This window comes from Poecilia formosa, unplaced genomic scaffold, assembly GCF_000485575.1.
Source record: "Poecilia formosa unplaced genomic scaffold, Poecilia_formosa-5.1.2 Scaffold423, whole genome shotgun sequence".
Lineage (NCBI taxonomy): Eukaryota > Metazoa > Chordata > Actinopteri > Cyprinodontiformes > Poeciliidae > Poecilia > Poecilia formosa.
In genome coordinates this window covers 328,635-348,069 of record NW_006800362.1, presented here as the reverse complement: position 1 = coordinate 348,069, position 19,435 = coordinate 328,635, and the positions used below count along the sequence as shown (strand labels likewise).

Below are 19,435 nucleotides of genomic sequence, written 5' to 3'. Positions count from 1 at the left end.
CATAAACATGGATTTTTGTACCTGAAAGGTTTCATATAATTTGATGTCCAAGACTTTCAGATGTAAATATTCATACCAAGACAGAAGTTGTTTTTTAAGTAAAATTTCTGGTCATAAGCAGTGTGTTTATCTCAATCATATTTCCTTCTATCTAAATATTGGAAGAAGGTTTTCCATAAGGCTCTATATTTGGACCAGTACTTTTTATTTGCATTCATGTTGTGGATGTTCTAGAGTGTTTGTGATACATCTCTTCATTATGCAGATGACAAAGTTATTTATTTATTCTTCTTCAAATTGAATAACGATTAACTTATTTTTCAGGTTATAAGTTGAACTTAAACCTCTAAGTTCCATATTGAACATCTGTTTAATAAGTCAAATTAAAACTAGGGTTTATTCGTTTATAGAAAATAATCTGATTTTTTCATTCAAGATGAGAAAATGACCTGAATGCCCACTATTGTTCTTTGTATCCTACGGTTACGTGGTCTTCGTTATCTCCACATAACTTTGAACCGGGAAATTTCCATTTGTAAATCAACATTTGGTTACCTGTCTCTGTAAAGCCTTTTTGAAAAGAACTGCGGCCTCCACTTAGACTTGCATTGAATTTGGTTGTTCCATCAGTACATACAGAACTTGGGAAAACAGCTATTTCCTCCAATGCTCCTTTTGTCCGATAAACATCAAGAAGCTTGGAAGCTTTTTTCACCTTAACAAGTTGAAGCACGTTTTAATGTAATGTCTTAAAACTACAATGTCTTACTTTTCTTTGAACTTTTTCAGTTCATTTATTGTGTACATTGTTTTTTATTGTTGCTTAAAGACGCCAATTTTGAAAGTGAGACTCTTTCTCAAAAAGGGTGTCTCATTATTATAACGATGCTTTTAAAATGTCAATATTTTTATTGGGGCTTGATGGGAAATAATTGTCCCCCAAAATGTAATATTGTGGGTCCCAGATTGATCAGTATTGTGGTCTTGACCGCCCAATGATTGTTATTTTATCCAGGCTGTGCAACAATATGGCTTCCTTAAAAAAAGTGTGAAAAAATATGAATAAAGTGAGAGCACTAAAACAGGGAAGGCAAAGCTGGGCAACAGCCACTGTAAAGCACTTCTTTGTGTGTGAAGTGATGCTGTGAGTGCTGTTGTGAATAAAAAATACATTGTAAAGTACTTTTATTGAATCCTGAGAAGGTTAAAAGAGCTACGAGTGAAAACCATTCAGAAATCACGCAAACATCCATCCATGATGAATGTGTAAATGAATGAACGATATTTCCAAGAAAAAGTTTTCAGCAAAAAAAAAAAAAAAAAGTTTTTGATCCGATGAAAATACTTTCTTCTCCCCTTCAAGGGCAAAAAAAGTCATTCTTAGAAGTTTACTGTAGAAAAAAAGAGCCACATTTAAAATGGCACTTCCTTCAACACCTCGGTTCATGGAACTCTCTCAGCATGGAAAATGGTCTTCTGTGACAGGCTGAATTTCTAGGCTGGCAAAAAGCATTATTCTCACTCCTGGTCCCATTGTCAACCCTCATTGAAATCCGCTGTCACCGACCGGAGCCTGATGCTAAGCAGCGCTGCTGGCCTCCCTGCATGTGTCTATCTCTGTCTACATTTATATAGGCTCGCTAAAGCGGTGGTGTAGGAAATGAGAGGGGGAGGGAAAGTGAGATGGACAGAAAGAACAAAAAGCGGGAGAAAAAAGGTGGAAAAAAAGGAAGAGAGTAGTTGTTATGCTCTCACAATGAACTATTCATCCACCGTGAAGCAAGCGGAGGGGAAAAACGTGAAATAGAAAGAAAAACCTCTCCAGAGCTCATCACTCACTCAGCGCTGGTGGAGCTGGACAGGACTGTTTCCTGTTTCTAATATCCTTCATGTCACACTGTCCATTTACACCACTGGTCCTGCCGATCCTGTACGACTACCTCACCCTATTACACCGCTGTATAAATAAATAGTTTTTTATTGACTGGAACTAAACAATATTTGATTAATGCAGAGAGGAAATTACTTCATACATATTTCCTAGCTCTCCTCTGGTTCCCGACACAGACTTAGAATGGCTAAGCTCACCTCATCCATCAGAACTCGGTTCAGAGTCGGTTGTATTTGGGTAGAAACAATAGTTTAGGGTGAGCAATTTGAGTGTCTATATTGTGTATATTTACCGTGTTTCTGCAGTTTTTGATTTATCCCTTTTTTGGCCACTAAGCTAAATAAAATAGCCCGTTTTCTTAAAGCTAACGGCAGCTAAGCTAAATGTGGCTTGTTCCTGCTCATGCAGTTAGCCGGCGCAAACTGCTGATGCTCCTAAATAAAATATTGTTATTCACTGGAGTTAAGAAAAATTAGATTTGTGATCATCAATGAATTATGTGGCAATTGATAAATAGTATAAGAATCAATTCTCTACAGATTATATTTTTGTAATTCTGTCAAAACTAATAAAAGTTTTGTCTTTAGATTGTGACGTGGTATTTGGAAATACACACCAAGTGTTAATATTTTCAAAATACTAATCTAGCTTTGAGTCCTAGCTGAAAGTTTGTGACTTTCACTTTAGTTTCTCCTAAGATTTGAATCAAAACTTTAACCAACTTTGAGTGGATCAGTCACGTTATAGTCAAAAATCAAAGTTCACTGATCATTTCCCATAACCGTGCAGTTTTCTGTTGTTTGAGGTGCATTCTGTCTTGTTAAAATGTCATCACAGATTACGTGGGTAAGAAAAAGAAAACTTCCTTACTTTCATCTGCTTGCTATTTCTCCTCTAATAAATTGCCATTAAGCTGAAACGATACACTTCCTCAGGCTTCACACGAATAAAAAGCAAATGGATCACTCCCACTGAGATTAATAATAACCACCTGAGTCAGACTGCCATTCAAATACTTCAAAAGGAGAAATACCTTTAGTATGACAAATCTAAGTGACTGCTAAGTGTGGCATTCATCATATTTCTGTCCTGTGTGTAAAAAGAGAAGCGTGTTGGTATTACTGGCTAAGAAATTCTTGGCTATTCCACAGCAAAAATGTTTGTTTTTCAAAATGATGAGATAAAGTGAGGCTGGGTTGTTCTATAGCAGTAAGTTAATACTTTGCACACGATCATCAAATATAAAAAAAAAATAAATAAATTTAAAAAATCAGTGGTGTAGAGATTGCTTTAGCTTTGTTCATCTACCACTTCAGTCATGAAGTGGCGTTATTTTACTACACTTTTCATGCATACTAATAAGTACTATGCATGTTTAATAAAGAACTGCAAACTAAATCTGCTAACAAAACGACATGTTGTAGCTTTTATACACTTGGAAACCTCTGTCAGTAGTACAGGGGTATCATTTAGGTACCATGAAGATGACAGCAAAAGAAAAAAATCAACATTAACGGATATCAGTGAAACCCGAGAGCTAGTCCACTGAGATTAAATGTAACAATGTAGATTTTATGGCACTAGCAACAGAAAAAAAGGTAAAAAGAGACAAATACATTTCCCAGGGTTGGGAATTTTACAATAAAGTAAACTTATGAGTGTGACCTGTCCCCATAAAAGAATAATAAGACTATGCAAATAAAACATTAAGCAAGGCGGTTGTAATCCTGGATAAAACATGATTAATCCACTAGATGTGTTTATTTTATTATTATTATTATTATTATTATTATTATTTTGAAGGCATTTTGCTTTAAATGATTTTGTGATGCAGTAGATTTGCTCAAATCATATAAAAAAGTTAATATTTTCTTAAACCTACGTCTCACCTTGTGTATCCACCTTTTTCATCTTTTTTTAAAAATAATTCGAAATGTTCAAAAACAAAAAAATACACCTCAGCAACACCAGCAAAAACCAAACTGCATATTATGATGGTTTTGAGCACATTACCTGTAAAAAAAAAAAAAAACATGTTTTAGTTTCAGTCATAAGCTGCTTGCTGAGGACTTTTTCTAACAAAAGCAATAGAACAGCTCCACTGATTTTTAAATAAAATAATGTGACTTTTTATTAAAGTTCTACATTCATACAAGAGGCAAGTACTTTCCTTGCATCTTTAGTCTAAGACAGCAAGGTTAAAATAAACAAAATGCCCAGTGGTACATGCAACAATATTACAACACTGTCCAGGCAGACAATAATATTCATCCCACTGTATAATTTTTTCAAGAAGGTTTAAAAGAATAGATGCAACCCAATCCTACACTTAAGTGAACATGTTTTGACTGCCAAGAAAAAAAGGATGCTTACGCTTGCTGAAAAAAAAAAAAAAAAAGAGGAAGAAAAGTCAGAGTCATTTTGAAATGAGATGTACAAAATGTAAAAACACAAGCTAGCACCAATAAACTGAAGATTTGGAGTCACATACTATTATGTTCACTGAAAACTCTGTAACACCATGAAGATATGCACTGCTATTCAGGCTAATATCAATGGACAACTTAGATTTTATTCAGCTTAAATGTGAAAACAAGAACATGGAAAATAATGTTAAAGATGGCATTTCATCACTGTTACACGAAAGACAGATTTAAAGGAAAAGGCACACAGAGTAAATTCCCCCTATATTTCATTTAATATTTATAAATCAAGCGACAAAGTTAGTGGTTCAGTTAAAAACTTAATAAAGTAACTGAAGAAATATTGTTATAAATAAAATAAATATAATTTTAGAACATTTATTTTTAAATAATTAACTCCATCAACACAAAATGAAATGGTGCTTCTTAACCACCGTGATATTTATGTGTTTAGTTTTAATAATTCAGAGGGATTCTCAAGCGGCTGCTCCTGATTTCAGTGAAATACTCGCTACCCTCTGCCTGCATGAGGGAATATCTTCTGAACCCCACAGCTCCTTGCAATTCCACGGAGACCAAAAGACAAATGATCCTTTCTGTGTCCCACCCCATCCAGAAAGCCATTTTGTCTACGTAATGCAGAGCCAAGTACTGCTTCAGAGTTTAAATGGGAAATGGGTACTGCTTTATTATGCTGCAGTGCCTTGAAATGAATGTGGATAATAGATATATTCACAGTGGTATTAATATCCTCAGAGTTCATCTTTTTTTTTTTTTTCTCCTCTTTGCTCATTCTCCATTTTCTCTCTCACAAGCTCCAAAGTACTTTGCCCTTGGCTATGCCTTATACTAAATGGATTTATGAGAACATTCGTGTCATATTTCCTTTTTTCCCGGATTGTCAAGACGGATCGTCACTGAGCCACTGATTGAGTGGAATCACCACACATACTTAGTACCCATTGTCAGTCCCCACATGCTCATCTCTGGGGGAAATTCAACAAGGCAAATTGGCCGATGACACCTCTCTGAAGGCTCAGGGGTTACTATGAAGATGAGGTCAGGGGTATGGAAAGAGAACAGTAGATCCTGTGTTGGTATGAAGCCCATGCCACACAGTTACTGTATATGCAAATTGAATGCATCATACACAAAATTAGCAAGAGCTGTGAACAGCATTCACAGACACAGTACCGCAAAAACAAGAACAGGATGTTCCTCTTTATTTATGAGCCAATCGGGGGGAAAAAAATTCCCAAATAAATGTTGACAACCACAACTTGTACTTTCATCAATACAAGCAGCTTTCATACATGGATGGAAGGATATCAAAGAAGCTGCATTTCTGACTGCCAATCTTTAATCAGCACCACTTCACTGGGCAGTAGGTGGGTGTCCCAAGGTCAGCCTGCTTTCTACCACTGATAAATCAACAAGAAATCTTCAAAATCCAAGAAAAAAAAAAAAAAAGAAAAAAAAAATGGCAGCTCCCTGTCTCTTTAGTCTGCTGCACTCACTTTTCATGGCTGACTAGCAGTGTTTTTTAGTCTGTTTCTTTATGCCTCTGCTGAGGAGCTTGGACAGCCCATCTGGAAATACTTGTCTGCAGCACGATTTCTGCCAGGGAGAGAGATAGAGAGAAAGCAGGAGAGAGGGAGAGAGAGAAAGAGACCTTGCTAATGCGGGATGACTGCCTTGTGACTTGTTATGCAAAAATCTGGTCACAGTGCTAGGTTTTCAGAGGAAGCCGTCGCTTCTTTCAGCAACCTCATTTTCCTAATTCTTTTTTTTTTTTTTTTAACTGCTCTTTTACTTCATTTCACGAGTTCCTGCTGCAGATAAACTGTACATACACTAAAAGCGCGTCTGCCCTGAGAGTTTAATCACAGGAAGCAACAGCAAAACTAGACTGGAAACTCATCTTCCTATTTACACACAGATGGAGATGGAAAGTAAACATCACAGACATCCAAAGCACCTAAAACCTTTTGCAAAGGGCTCTACAGTATATGTTTGAAACCGGCAAGCGCAGTGGCGTCTGAGCATGAATGGAATACATCATTTTGGGAATGAAAGGGAAGAAAATAAGTGTTTTAAATGTGGGGAATCAAGCCTGCATATGCTGTGAAGTCCCTAATTCTGCAGGTGCATCACAGCAATTGAGAATGTCATCAAATGTTATTTCATGAAATAAAAATAAAAAACTGAAATTATCAGATTCATTGCACAGAGCTACATATTTTAAGCATTTTATTTCTGTTCAATTTGATGATTACAGCTAATGAAACCTCAAGAGAAAGTTATATCATCCAAGTCCTATAAATAAAGGGTTTCTAATGTACCAGCATGATGATAAACACAGCTAACCCGATAGCTGACCAGCATATAGTGAGTTAAACCCCCACTATATGTTGTCATTCATCAACAATGACAACAAAATGTTATTGCCGAAGAATCCGGGAGAAGTTAAGCACATTGAGGGAAAGTTCAGTGGAAGGAAACAGAGACGGTCAATGAAAATGAAAACCTCCAACCTTGAGAAAGTTGCAAAGCAAAGCCTTGTAATATTGGTTCATCAGCTGCAAACCATCAAAATGAACAAAAATAAACAATTGAAATATATGCATATTCTGTTTTAACTGACTTACTGAAATTAACTTTTCAATAATATAGTAATTCACTGAGGCACACATAAAAAATATTTACAAATTAGAAACATATTAGTTCTGCTAACCTTTTTAAAGGAATTTGTCCAACTTAACAAATTACATAATTGCTTAAAACAACTGAACTAATTATCCTTGACTCCGTCAAAACTCCACACACCTTAAATCCTGTCATGAGGACATGATTATTTTATAAAAACTGCCCTTCATACAGGCAGATCTGAGAGGAGCAGAATCCAAAGAGGAAATGAGTTGCCAAAGGGAACATCTAGAAATGCAGGACTTGCTTCCTTGTTAGACTCCAACTTGCAATCGGACAAGGATGTTCCTCAGTGCAGACAACTCTTGGAGAATGCTGATTTTTGACGGAATAACTAAACAAAAAGCTGATATCCAAAGCTATTTCTTTAGAAAAACTAAAAAGTGGGGGAGCCGTCTGGAGCAATCAATCAAGTTGGACGAAGTACAATTTTCTAAATTACCCCGGGCTGATTGCACATTTAAATCACATGCATTAATTGTTTAATATTTGCAAGGGAAGATGACGCTTTGATTAAATCTGACCGCGACCTTCATAGAAATCGTCCTTTAGATGGAGTTCTCCCACACCAGCTTTTCAGAATCAACAATCACAAAAACAAAACAATAAATGAATCAGACGAGTGGGTGACAGGCTCAACAAAGGTTTATTCAAGGTACAACAATTTCCTTTTTATTGTTTAATCATCCTCTGCTTGTCTGCTTGCCCCATATTACATGTGCAAAGTGGATGCTTTATTGTTTTATAATATTCATGTTGTTAAATGGCGGAAAGAACAATTATAATTACAATGCTATTTTCTTCTAATCAGACTATTTTATCAGCCACCAGTTGTCCAAATAAACAGCAGCTGTGTTTCACAGAATAGATGGATATATTAATGAATAAATGTGAGTTTTTTGGGGGGGGTTTTGTCAGTTCTAAATAAAAATTGTGTGACAAAGTCAGATGCAACTCACCAGAAATATGTAGTTAAGAAAAGTCACTTAAAATACCAATTAACCTGAAATTGAGAGAGTACAGATACTGAATGTATTGAGGGTGAAAATACATCTTGTATTGGGGACTCATGAGGTTTATCCAAACCTCAGGCAATTTGAAGGCTTGGATAAATAAGTAAAAACATACACAAGCAATCTATAGCAACATTAAAATCTATCAATAGCAATATTCAGACATGACGTGTCTTCTGATCACTGCTGTCATCTGCTCTAAAGTAAATCCAGGAAAATAGATTGTTAAATCATTAAGCTCCAATATTTATCAAAGCTGCTGACAGAAAAAAGATTAAACGGTACTTGTGTAAAACACCTAATTATACTGAATACTATTGGTCCAGTCAAGGTCATGTAAAGCTGCTGAAGGCATCTCACTGAAAAGCTATATGTGGTCATCGAGACAGAACTTCTTCAAATTTTGTCACATTGCAAACACTTACCGAAACTAATTTTATTTGGATTTTATGTGACGGATCAACACAAAGTAGTACATAGTTCTGAAGAGGAAAGAAAACAACTTGAATTCAGGTTCATTCTTCATTGTAAAACAGCTCCAGCTCAGTCAGGTTGCAAGAAATAGCTTTGGTTTTGAATCTTGCCACCAATTCTCCACTAGATTTAAGCTTGGACTTTAACTGGACCAAGTTAAGACATGATTAGATTTATCAAAGTAACCTAAAACGGCTTTAAACGTGGATGTAGCATGACAAAAAGTACAAAGGTTAAAAAGATGTGAATATTTTTGAATGCAACTGCATGTGTTGTGTGTCCAAGACACTTCCCGTCTCTTTAAATATCTGCCGAGTTGAGGTATTTATTTTCTGGGCTGAGTCGATTAACAGGTTTCTTATCGGACGCCTATATGATTCCAAATGCGATCATACAGACATCCTTCTGCCCAAAATGCTTGAAGACTATTTCATTTGACTAGCACAATGGCTGGCAGCCTCAGTCAAGTGCATAATTAGTTGAATTAGATTAAATGACCAATTAAGAGACTAACAAAGTAAATAAGCCTGAGGGGATTCCTCCGAACGCTGGAGAAAGGAATTAAAGTGGAATTAGATTATTGACGGGGAGAATGACAGCACGGTCCAACTAAACAGCTCTATTTCTGTCACAAACAGAGACGCCTAGCTGTCGTCGAGGGAAATGTGCACGTGGAAGGCCTTAATGTGCTAAAAATATAGTGCAAGAAGAAAATAATGGAAAAAGTGAACTCGTATCTGTATTTTGTTCAGTTTCTGCACAGTGAAGACGTTTTCCTATCCCAGACAGACATGTAGTACCCTGTGGAACACAACTTAGCTCATATAAACAGAGAAGCCTACCTTTGCTGGCACTCTCCACATGCTCCAGTTCATCTGGAAACTTCAAAATCTCTGGGTGATTCTCTTCGCACTTCTCAGCCAGGAAATGGAGAAGTGTTGTGTTGTGACTGATGGATTTAGTGTCTCGTAGCTGGGAGGAAAAAAAAAAGAATATACGTTCAATTGCAGTTTTGCAGGTAAAAAAACCCCTAAAAAACATTTCATTGATGAATAAATGGAGGAAAATCTATTTCAGTAAAATCCCCCCACTTTACAGTCTGACACATTTCACTTCTACTGTACAAATATTGATTCATGTGACAGAGGGAACATGTTTTAGGTTCCAAGTGATCAGTAATGTGCTTGTAGTCTGCTTTCACAAAAAGAAAAAAAAAATCATCCTGGCGCAAGATGAGTGGGGTGAAGCAGTGGTCAGTGGTAATAATTGTAGGGCTCAATGATGTAATTTAGCACAGCCAGTAGTTGTATATAACATCTCAAACCTGTGAGAAAGTGAAAAGTACACCATCGTATCAGCAGAGCACCTGTTAGTGTGATTCTTCACATCAGCACGTAGAAAACTTGTTCCATATTCATTCCCCACTGTGGCTGCAATGCAGTTCGAATGGCATGCTGGGAAAGCTAATTAGCACAACACACCTCGGTGTTCTTGCACTGATGATATCTGTGCGGTAAACAAGGTGCAGTTGGAGATGCCCACGCATGTGCACACAATGGATGTGCTAATTAACACACATTTCGGTAATACTGAAACAATTACAGGATACACATACTGCAACGGTGAGAGGATCTGACAATTTGTCCTGTCTGATAGCAGTTATTGAGAGAGCCACGAGTTACTTTCATGATAATGAATTTTGGGTTTGTTCATCTTCCGACAGAAACATTGCTTCTCTCGCACGTCTCATAACTATCAGAAGCCATTTGATTTATAAACATTCACAAACACAGCGCTTACTGAAAAGGTAGCGAAGGATGGAGTGTGTAAACAGGTTTTATTGCCCCAAGCTTCACTGATGAAATGTGAATGCGTGAGCTCAGCTGGTGCTCACACCATACTGCGGTTTCATTAAGAGCAGTGGGCGCCCGTGCCCTGGTGTTTTAGGTAATATGGGTTAATTAAAATTAATCAGTGAAACTTAATAAATATGATTAATGTGAGGTGAGTTGGTTCCTAGCAAAAGATTCGAATAATCAAATAAAACATTTGGAAAATGATTGTTTTCTTTTGTTTTCATGGTATTTAGAAACTTTGAAAACAACAACAAAAAATAAGGTTTGATGTTTTAACGTCAATGAAATCGCTCTCATTTCGAAAGGGAAATATTATGATCTGTGCCGATAAATGCTTTATGGTTCACATGATTTGCATGACGACCAAGCCATCTGATAGTCAGAACACTTTAAATAAAAATACATTCAATATTTTGATTGTTTAATAATTTACATCAGTCTCACTGCACAATCTACACAGGGCCTAAAAAGAGTAGCAAATTAAGATAAAGCCAAATAGGCTGATGCTACTGGATGTTCACAGAGCAAGTTGTAGGAATCAAATGTTTTTTTGTTTTTTTTTTGCAAAGACATTCATACTACTGATTAAATGTGATCAGACTTCTTTGTGAACAGTTTAAGACCCCAAAGCAACTCGCATGCGCAGAAGAGGAACGCTGAAGTCACACAGCAGAGCGCTGTTTAGGTAATGACGGATCCCGCCATCTGTAGCTCGATTTTAAAGTTGTAGAGCAATGGGAGACGACAGTAATGCCATAAGATCATAACTATACGAAGAAAGCTAAGAAGAGAAAAGGAAGTTAAACGTCGGCACTGCTTGCCGCAGCCATTGTTTATCTCCAGATTCACCCCGTCTGGCTTCTTCTTCTGGTGCAGAATTATGACGCATGTCTCACATCAATGACTAGAAAGTCAGACAAAATGCCACATGACCGTTCTGACTGCAGACACTTTGAAACGCTTGGATTTAGTTCGCATTTAGTTCCACATATGAAAGTGGCACAAATAAAAATAAAAACAAATCGGATTTGGGTTGTTCAGACTGCCATGAAAAAGTCAGGTATGGGTTGAATATGAGCAAAAAGAAAATTAGATTTGGGTCAATTTCTCCTGCTAAGTTCACATCTAAAACTATTCACACAGGTCTGGTCTTTGAATAGGCCATTCCAACACCTGACTTTGATTTAATATGAATCAATTTAGTGCAGGTCTGGCTTTATGTTTAGGGTTTTTGTTCTGCCGTAACAAGTTTTCTTTTAAACTATTCCCACTGTTAACTTTGCTGATGTCCCCAATAACTCTCACCAGCATGATTCTGCCATTGCTGTGCTTCATGGCGGATTACATGCGTTGAGGGGAATGGTCAGTGCTCCCGTCTCCATTACACAAAGTGTTCATTTTGTTGTCATCTGTCTGCCTGTTGTGTTCTGCACATTTGGCAAAGAATCCATGATTTTTCTTCAACTTTATGATTATGTACTACTTTGTTTTTTTTTGTCAATCACTTAAACGCCTCAATAAAGTACACTGAAGGTCTGTAATTAGAGCTGCACAATATATTGCAAATAATGTCCGAAGATCACTGCAAGCAAATGCATATCGCTGAGATCTTCCAACAACTCAATTAAAGTTGGATAATTTCATTTAAGTACCACACCTTCAGGCTCTGTATCTTGGTAATATATTCGGTGACACTTATTGTTTAATGCACCATAAAAAGTTTTAGAAGGTAAAAAGACAATAAAGAGTTGAAGTCATTAAGAAACTACTACTAATTTGTTTGAATGCCAAAAAAATCAGACCAGAAGCAACTCTTTCAATAAAACTTTCTTGTCGAGATGGAAATAATGATTTTCTATTTTTTTTTTTTTCCCACAGAAGCTGGAAAGACTACTCATTATCTGTGGCAGAAACACTTAGAAACTTTTTAACTGGTTATTAATCGGAAATCATTACCCTGACATTCATCAGCATATTGCTGAATGCTTTGGGAAGGCACCACATGCAGGCCAGCCCAACGACCACGGCTTCTTCAAACTGGCACACTGGATTTTAATTAGGGGTGTCAGAGTAAAGTGGTAGAAGTACGAATGCATACCACACCAGTTTTATGAGTGAACATTAAAGACACTTCATCGTCATTTCAAACATCTGCCCGTCAACTTCCAATTTGTTTTGATTTCAAGTTAGCGCTAATTGTGTTAGCTGTAGCTAATATAGTAAACAGTAGATGACGAGCCAATCACAATTTTTGGTTTCACCAAATACCTCATGAGCTTGACTTCTTGTTTTGTTTATAAACTTGAGTTAATGCTTTCAAATAACTGGGGGAAAAAAAATTGAGTTTTATTAAATGTTTTTATATGTCATTGATTTTACTACTTTGAGGTCTCTTCCAGCTTCCAAATAACTTCCAAATATCTGGAATGATCCATTGTTGCACAGCAACAATGGATCATTTTTTTTAATTTTGTGCTTTTGTTTATGGAGGTCATTATTTATGTCACATGTTTCGAGCAGCAGCAAGCAGCAACCGCTAACTTCATCCCGAGCGACTTTCTCTGCACCTTTATCAACTTTTTTCATTTGTATACGACATAATAACAGAAAACAAAGGCCACAGTCACAATATGTCACATCTCATCCTATTTTAATGGAACAACTAGAAGGACTGTGTGAAAAAAATTTCAATTTCAAATAAAGATTTTCATTGGATGTTGACTCAAAAACAATACCCCATTGTTTTGTTTTTGGCAACAAATCACACCAGGGATATGATTCAATTCACAGCATAAACAGCCCGGAGGTAAAATTATTCCAAATCCTTCACTAGTGAGTGCAACACATTAATTTAGAGGATCATTTAGAAAGTTAAGCTACATTACAAGAAAACAAGTCTCCCTATTAGCATATTTATCATTTAAAAATTACAATAAAATAAAGCAGCAATTAATGGCAAAGGAAGACGTGGTAGGAAAGGAAAATCCTCATATTAGCATCATTGTTGATTTGTCAACTTAATTCCTAATGCCAAGGCAGCAGCAGATAACAAATATGTTTTATTGCTGTTTATGAAGCTGTACATAAAGGTGAATAAGTAAAAGGAACATAAGCATTGTGTTTGCATAAATTTACAAATATTGCCACAACGGTTCCGTCTATACGAGAGAGACAGATGTGAAGCCCAGTACAGACGGATTTGCTTTCATTAGGAAGTGTATAATGAGACTGGTAATTGTTGCAGTTATTTAAACTTTAAAGACAGATATTCCTTTAAACACACTGATGCACTAATTCTGGGTGTATGGCTCCCTGTCACACACTCAACAACTAAATTAAATAGACGGCCCGTTTTGCTGAACTTAAACGGAACATGAATCATTGCCATTTGGTGTTCAATTATTGAACGGAGCTGATGAACATTCTCCCCCTTCCCAACTAAAGAAGAAATAAAATGGAAGAGCACAATTACTTCTTCATATCTTTGATACCTTTGAAAAATTGCACTGAATTTTCTTTTTAAACTACTACATTAATGTGAATATCAAAATATATTATTGTTTCCCCTGATCCTCCAACCTAAAGTTGATGTTGCCATTTAGTGTTTTAATGTGTGTAAAATACAGATTTATGGAGATACACCTGTGCACACATGGTCAATTTTTAATAGATAACAATCCCTATGACCCATTCTCAGTTTAATTTCTTTACAGCTCCTTTTCTTTGCATTAGGCTCTGCTCTGCGTTTCTCCTATCCAAGCACCGCTGAGGCATTTTCAATAGTGAGAATGTCTCGCATAGAGGATTTTCGGTTTAGTGCAAGTGTTTTTTAGCGACTGGAAGAGCTTCATTCCAGACATGATTCTGTGGGCATTCTTCCGTGGCCATGAGCGGAGAGGGCTTATGAGAACAAGCTCGCTTTCAGGAAACTTTCCATTCCTCACAAAACCAGAATTAAAGCAGAGGAGCTAAACATCGAAGGCGAAGGTGGGTCAGAAGGGGCCCTTCCCCCCCCTGCACATTCCCATCATCAACCTCCTCGCTGATGAGCGCATTAGGTACCCTAGACCTGACACCCGGGGGGCCATTTACTTGATTGACTAAAGTGAGAAAGCATACTTTTTCTTTCTTGTCCATCAATAATGGCCCAATCAGCCCCCCGAGGCGTTTACCGGCTCTACACCAACACTCCACGCTGATTCACTCGGCTTGCATGAATACTACGCTGCCTTCATCACAGGAGAGCTTTTTCTACATCATCCAAACAGGCTTTAAGTCTCCATTGAATGGAGGGAGTCTTCACAATGCATTTATTGCTCTCTTATCTGGGTTTTCCACCCATAAGTCCAAGCATAGACTGCGAAGAGAACCGTTTATTTCTGTTCAGTCGTTTGGTTAAAAATCGTGCAGTGCAAAGGACAGCCGTGGCTTCTCAGACCTTGAAAAACAAACTTCAATCTGATCTGAGATGCTTGGGGGAAATGAGCCACACCAGGAGAGCAAAGAGAACAGAGTTACTTCTGAGAAAACACAAATGCATGCTGCAGTCAGAAACTAGTTTAATTTTAAAGTAAAAGCATGTACAAGACATGCTGAAGTTCATTCATGTTACGTTTTAGGTTGGTATACTTTAAACTTCTCCGCAACAGGGTAGAGTGAGCAGAAATGGGGCTGAATAAATACACACACATACGTTTTGTTTCATTTTCCCTTCCGCCTGACTCTACCTTTAATCACATAAAATCCAATTTTTTAGGACTTGTAATGACTTTCTGCATGCCAGCATAGTGTGCTCAAATTGGCTTTATGTCACAAAGTGCAACTCTCCTACTTCTGCAACTACTAATTAGATGCTGTACAAATAAGTGTACATTTTTGCAGATTCTGGTACATATTAGGGATGCTTTTAGAGTAATAGGGTAACGTCTCTTGTCTTAGATGAATATCTAGATGATGGAGTTAAATAATGTTTAAATGTTTTTCTATTTGTAGAAGAATATCATCAATAAAAGTCAAAAACTCTTCGGCACACAAACATTTAGCGATTTAACTGCCTTACTCCACAAGTCAGCTCAAAATTCGCTGGTTTTCTCTGATGACTTCAAAAGTAATTATTTAAGTTTATGTTTTGAAGCAGAGAGAGCAGGTATGTGTAGGTTATTTTACTTTCTCCCTCAACACAATATTTAAACCGTGTTGTGAGTCGTAAAAATGGAGTCGTCAGACGCCTTGCTGCAAGCTAACTCGTTCGATGAACTTAGTTTGAAAGGTATTAGAAACCCTGTCAAGTCTCTGGGTATTGAAGGTAATGACATGCTTTTACAACAAGTGCCGGTGGGGAGCATGTTTTTGTTTATTTCAATATTTTTCTTCTATGCATTTGGATTTGCACACTCACTGAGAGACTGAGTGTGTCTGCCAAATTCAGGACAACTACAATTTTTCCTATTAGGCGACTGGAGATTGCCTCTTTGGATCTGTATAATAAAACCTTAAAACATTGCTGCGTGACACAAATTTTGTCTGATGCACAGTAGTTGTACATTGTATCTAAGTGTGTTTGTATGTATACCATACTGTTTGCTCTTTTACATCATAATAACTTTGTATATTAATTAGCTGCGTCACAGATGCAACATTTGAAACAATCTATTTCAGATGACTGTTCTACAAAGTACTTTCTTCTGTTTTGCCAGAGCCTTACCTTGCAAAGGAAGCTGATGTTGAAGCCAAACGTCTGTGCGTTCCTTGAGCCAGCATTCATGTAATTGCCGACCAGCAACACAAACTCCAGGAGTCTGCGGAAGCCTTCGCTCTTCTTCACCTCCTCGCAGGCGAACGTCACATTCATGATGTCTGGCCGGATGTTGTTCACCTGCTCCTCGAACGTCAGCTTGAACAAAATGCCACTGAGACGTGGCCGCAGCAGCTTTACTGAACTCATCTGCAAAGTTAGAGGAAAATACGTAGTGAGTAATTTCCAGCGGTGGGTTTATCGCCACTAGTTCGCCAATTGCAACGTTTTTGTTTTGCAGTTTAGTATTTGTGCTAACTTTGAAGCAAAACGTTAGCAAAAATAACTTTCCAGATGATCTCCAAGTTGCTAATTTACTTGTTTTGTAAAGATTCAGTGGAATAAAGTCTGTCATTTGTGTTGGGTGGGAGTGAAAGGATAAATTTAAATAGTTTGTCTTAAATCTCCTCTTGGAAATTACAAATTGATGTTCACTTTTTCTTTTATTAATGTAGATATTGATTAATTTATATCATTCACAATTTCAAGTACATGATTGAATAGCTGCAGCTGAGCTACAAGGTGTATCCCATTTACCTTCCCTTCTAATATTTAACTAATGTTTTGCTGATAACTAGAAAATTTAAGTGCATCAACACAAATACTTATGATCTCCCTGCACAAATGTTAGGAGTGCACACTCAAACAGATCAGCACTCGGAGTCCCACCTCACAAGAACTGATTTGTGTACAATGAGCAGGAATCACGCTGAAAGGCAGCGTGTTGGCGACAGCTGAGGAAGAGGAAAGCTGGAACATCTCTTATTTCCCAGGGGAACTACATATCTCTGCAGTGAGGAGTGACTTGATCGGTGGGGAGGGGGGGGTTGTGATCACAACATAGGTGAGATCAAGAGGTAAAGTGCAACCTCTTGCTTCGTTCCATCTTCTAAAAACACAAGAAGAAAGCTTTTGATGTGTGAAAAGAAGAACTATATCTGGATGAAACGCGTCTGCACTCTTCAGGTCTGGCTGAACATATGTTTTGTTAAAGTATACAGTGTACATCTATGATCTTATTGAGAAGAGTACTTTAAAGGTAACGTCTCTGTTTTTCACTGCAGGGCAGTCATTCAGTAAATGGATGACAAGAGCTGGTAATTAAAAAGTAATTAGAGCTGTAGTTAAGTGGAAAGGTCAGATCAGCTGGAAGATTCACTTCCCTTCACAGATTCCAGTCAATCACATGAGTGTGATAAGCCCAGTAAGACCAGTAGAAGAATATAGCACTTACCTGGGTATGAATGCTGCTCATTTGAGGCTTTTAGTTGTTTTTTTTTAACTGTTCTCTTTGTGGCATTGAAAACTAATGTGGATTTCTTTCTGAATCAAACAGGTTCAATCTACATTCAACCACACTATATCAAAACGTCCTTTAGCAAATTGCAACTTTACAAAAACACTTTGTTAGTTTGAAGGATAATTTTGGAAAGATATTTCACCAGCCTTCTTGGCTAGAAATCAATCGGTGTCTTGTTCTTTTTCATCATCTCCAAAACTAGTTGTCATGTTTGTCTAGAATCGGCGTCCTTTCGGAAAACCCAATTCCACCATTTGACCCAAATAGAGTGAATGAGTGAGAGTGAAAGAAAAAGCAAAAGAAAACAAAGAGCAAAAGAAGTAAGAGGAAGAAAAGAAAAAGAAGAAATTCATACTTCTAGACTACATGAGAACTCTATATAACTTTTAACCGATAGGTCACAATGAGCAAAAGACAGAATGACAGAGCAGAAAAACAGTGAAAGAGCAAAAGAAAAACTTTAGATACTGGAAAATACATTATTATTTTCAGACTGCACAAGAGCAATATGAAAGTTTGATATTATTCAGTTAAATTGAATGTAAAATGTGCATCTAAATTCTAGCTAATAAAAATGGTTAAAGATAAGATGTCTTTATCTTTAACCTCAGAACCATTCATTGAGGTACCAGCAACATTCACCACTCCATTGACCTCACCAGGATATGATTCATTGACAAATACAAATTACTTTTTAAAAATTCCTTCTTTCTTTTACCATTACTATGCAAAAGTTATGAACAATGTCAATTAACTTGAGATATATAGATAAAATACTGCAGACTGTATCCCAACACATAAATCATTCTTTGTTTAAAAGCTACTTTGAGTAAAAAAAAAGAAACAGGTTACTTTCTGGAGACCATGTGTCAAGAAGAGAATATAACAGCAGCAGCGTTATTTATTATGCAAGTGGAGAAGATCGAACTTTTGGATGTTCATTGTAAATTGATAGGAGTTTTGGGATACATCACCAGGCTGGTTGCCTACAGCTGAGCGCTTTTCAAAGGCCTTTAAACAGGCAGGATTCATACACAGCCTGAGGGGGTGATTTTATCACGAGATGACATTGACAGCTGATGTCAAAGAGCCGCATCCACAAAGTTCTTAATGCTGAACGCTCATCAGAACTGATTGAACTGTTCTTTGCTCAAGTCAAAAAGACTTTCAACAAAAGCCGCTGTCATTTGGAGACGGAACTATCAGTTTTGACGCCGTTTGAGAGCTTTTTGTTTGTTTTTTTGTTTGATTAAAAATTACTGCTCTCCAGAAAAAAAAAAAAGAAAGAAAAAGAAAAATACTGATTCTGGCTTACTGACCAAACAGAACTTTTGGGGAAAAAAAATAATAATAATACACTGTTTAACTGTGCATGTCGGAAAGTGTTTGAAGATAAAGTACGAGTGTGACTGGATACAGTGTGCAAAAATCCACTCGGCAAGAGCTAATTATACTTACCACAATGCCGAACTGCTCTGACTCCACAAGCTCCTCGTATTCACCTTTTAGTTCCGCTAGAGCACTCAGTTCTTTCTGCTCAGGCAAGTTCTTTATTAGGTTCTGGAAATGAAAGGGCACATACACAAAAACACAAGAAAATAAGTGTTAATGCAGTTCTCATTTTCTGCTTTCGTCAGGATAGGAACAAAATGCCTGACAGCTTAGCTGAAAACAAAGAAGAAACAAATCCAAAGAGCAAGTGTGCGTTTCGTGTGTTACCTAATTAAACAGTATTTCAATTGAGCCTTTTGTGGAATGTTTATATTCTTTCCAGACAGTATGTGTCGTAGGAATATATGTTGTTGTTCTGCTTGTCATATGTTGGGAAGAAAAATAAATAACATCGATGCAGAGCCCAAAAACTTCAGAGGAAAACTTCCTCAAACAAAATCTGCTTTTTTGTGTTTCAAAATGTCCTTGTTGTACCTTTTCTCCCACACCTGGTGCTGAAAAGAGTCGCCAGTGCTTTTCCTGATAA

At 37.0% G+C, this 19,435-nt stretch overlaps 1 protein-coding gene across 1 annotated transcript in view; it reads right to left on the bottom strand.

Moving 5' to 3' along the window:
* LOC103155365 (protein diaphanous homolog 2-like) overlaps positions 1-19,435 on the bottom strand; it is a 137,617-nt gene that overhangs the window by 82,103 nt on the left and 36,079 nt on the right. The window contains exons 5-7 of the mRNA XM_016663504.1: positions 18,916-19,017; positions 16,068-16,307; positions 9,350-9,479 (exon numbers count right to left, since the gene is read on the bottom strand). Coding sequence (XP_016518990.1) covers positions 9,350-9,479; positions 16,068-16,307; positions 18,916-19,017 — 472 coding nt within the window. The remainder of the gene's footprint in view (positions 1-9,349; positions 9,480-16,067; positions 16,308-18,915; positions 19,018-19,435) is intronic.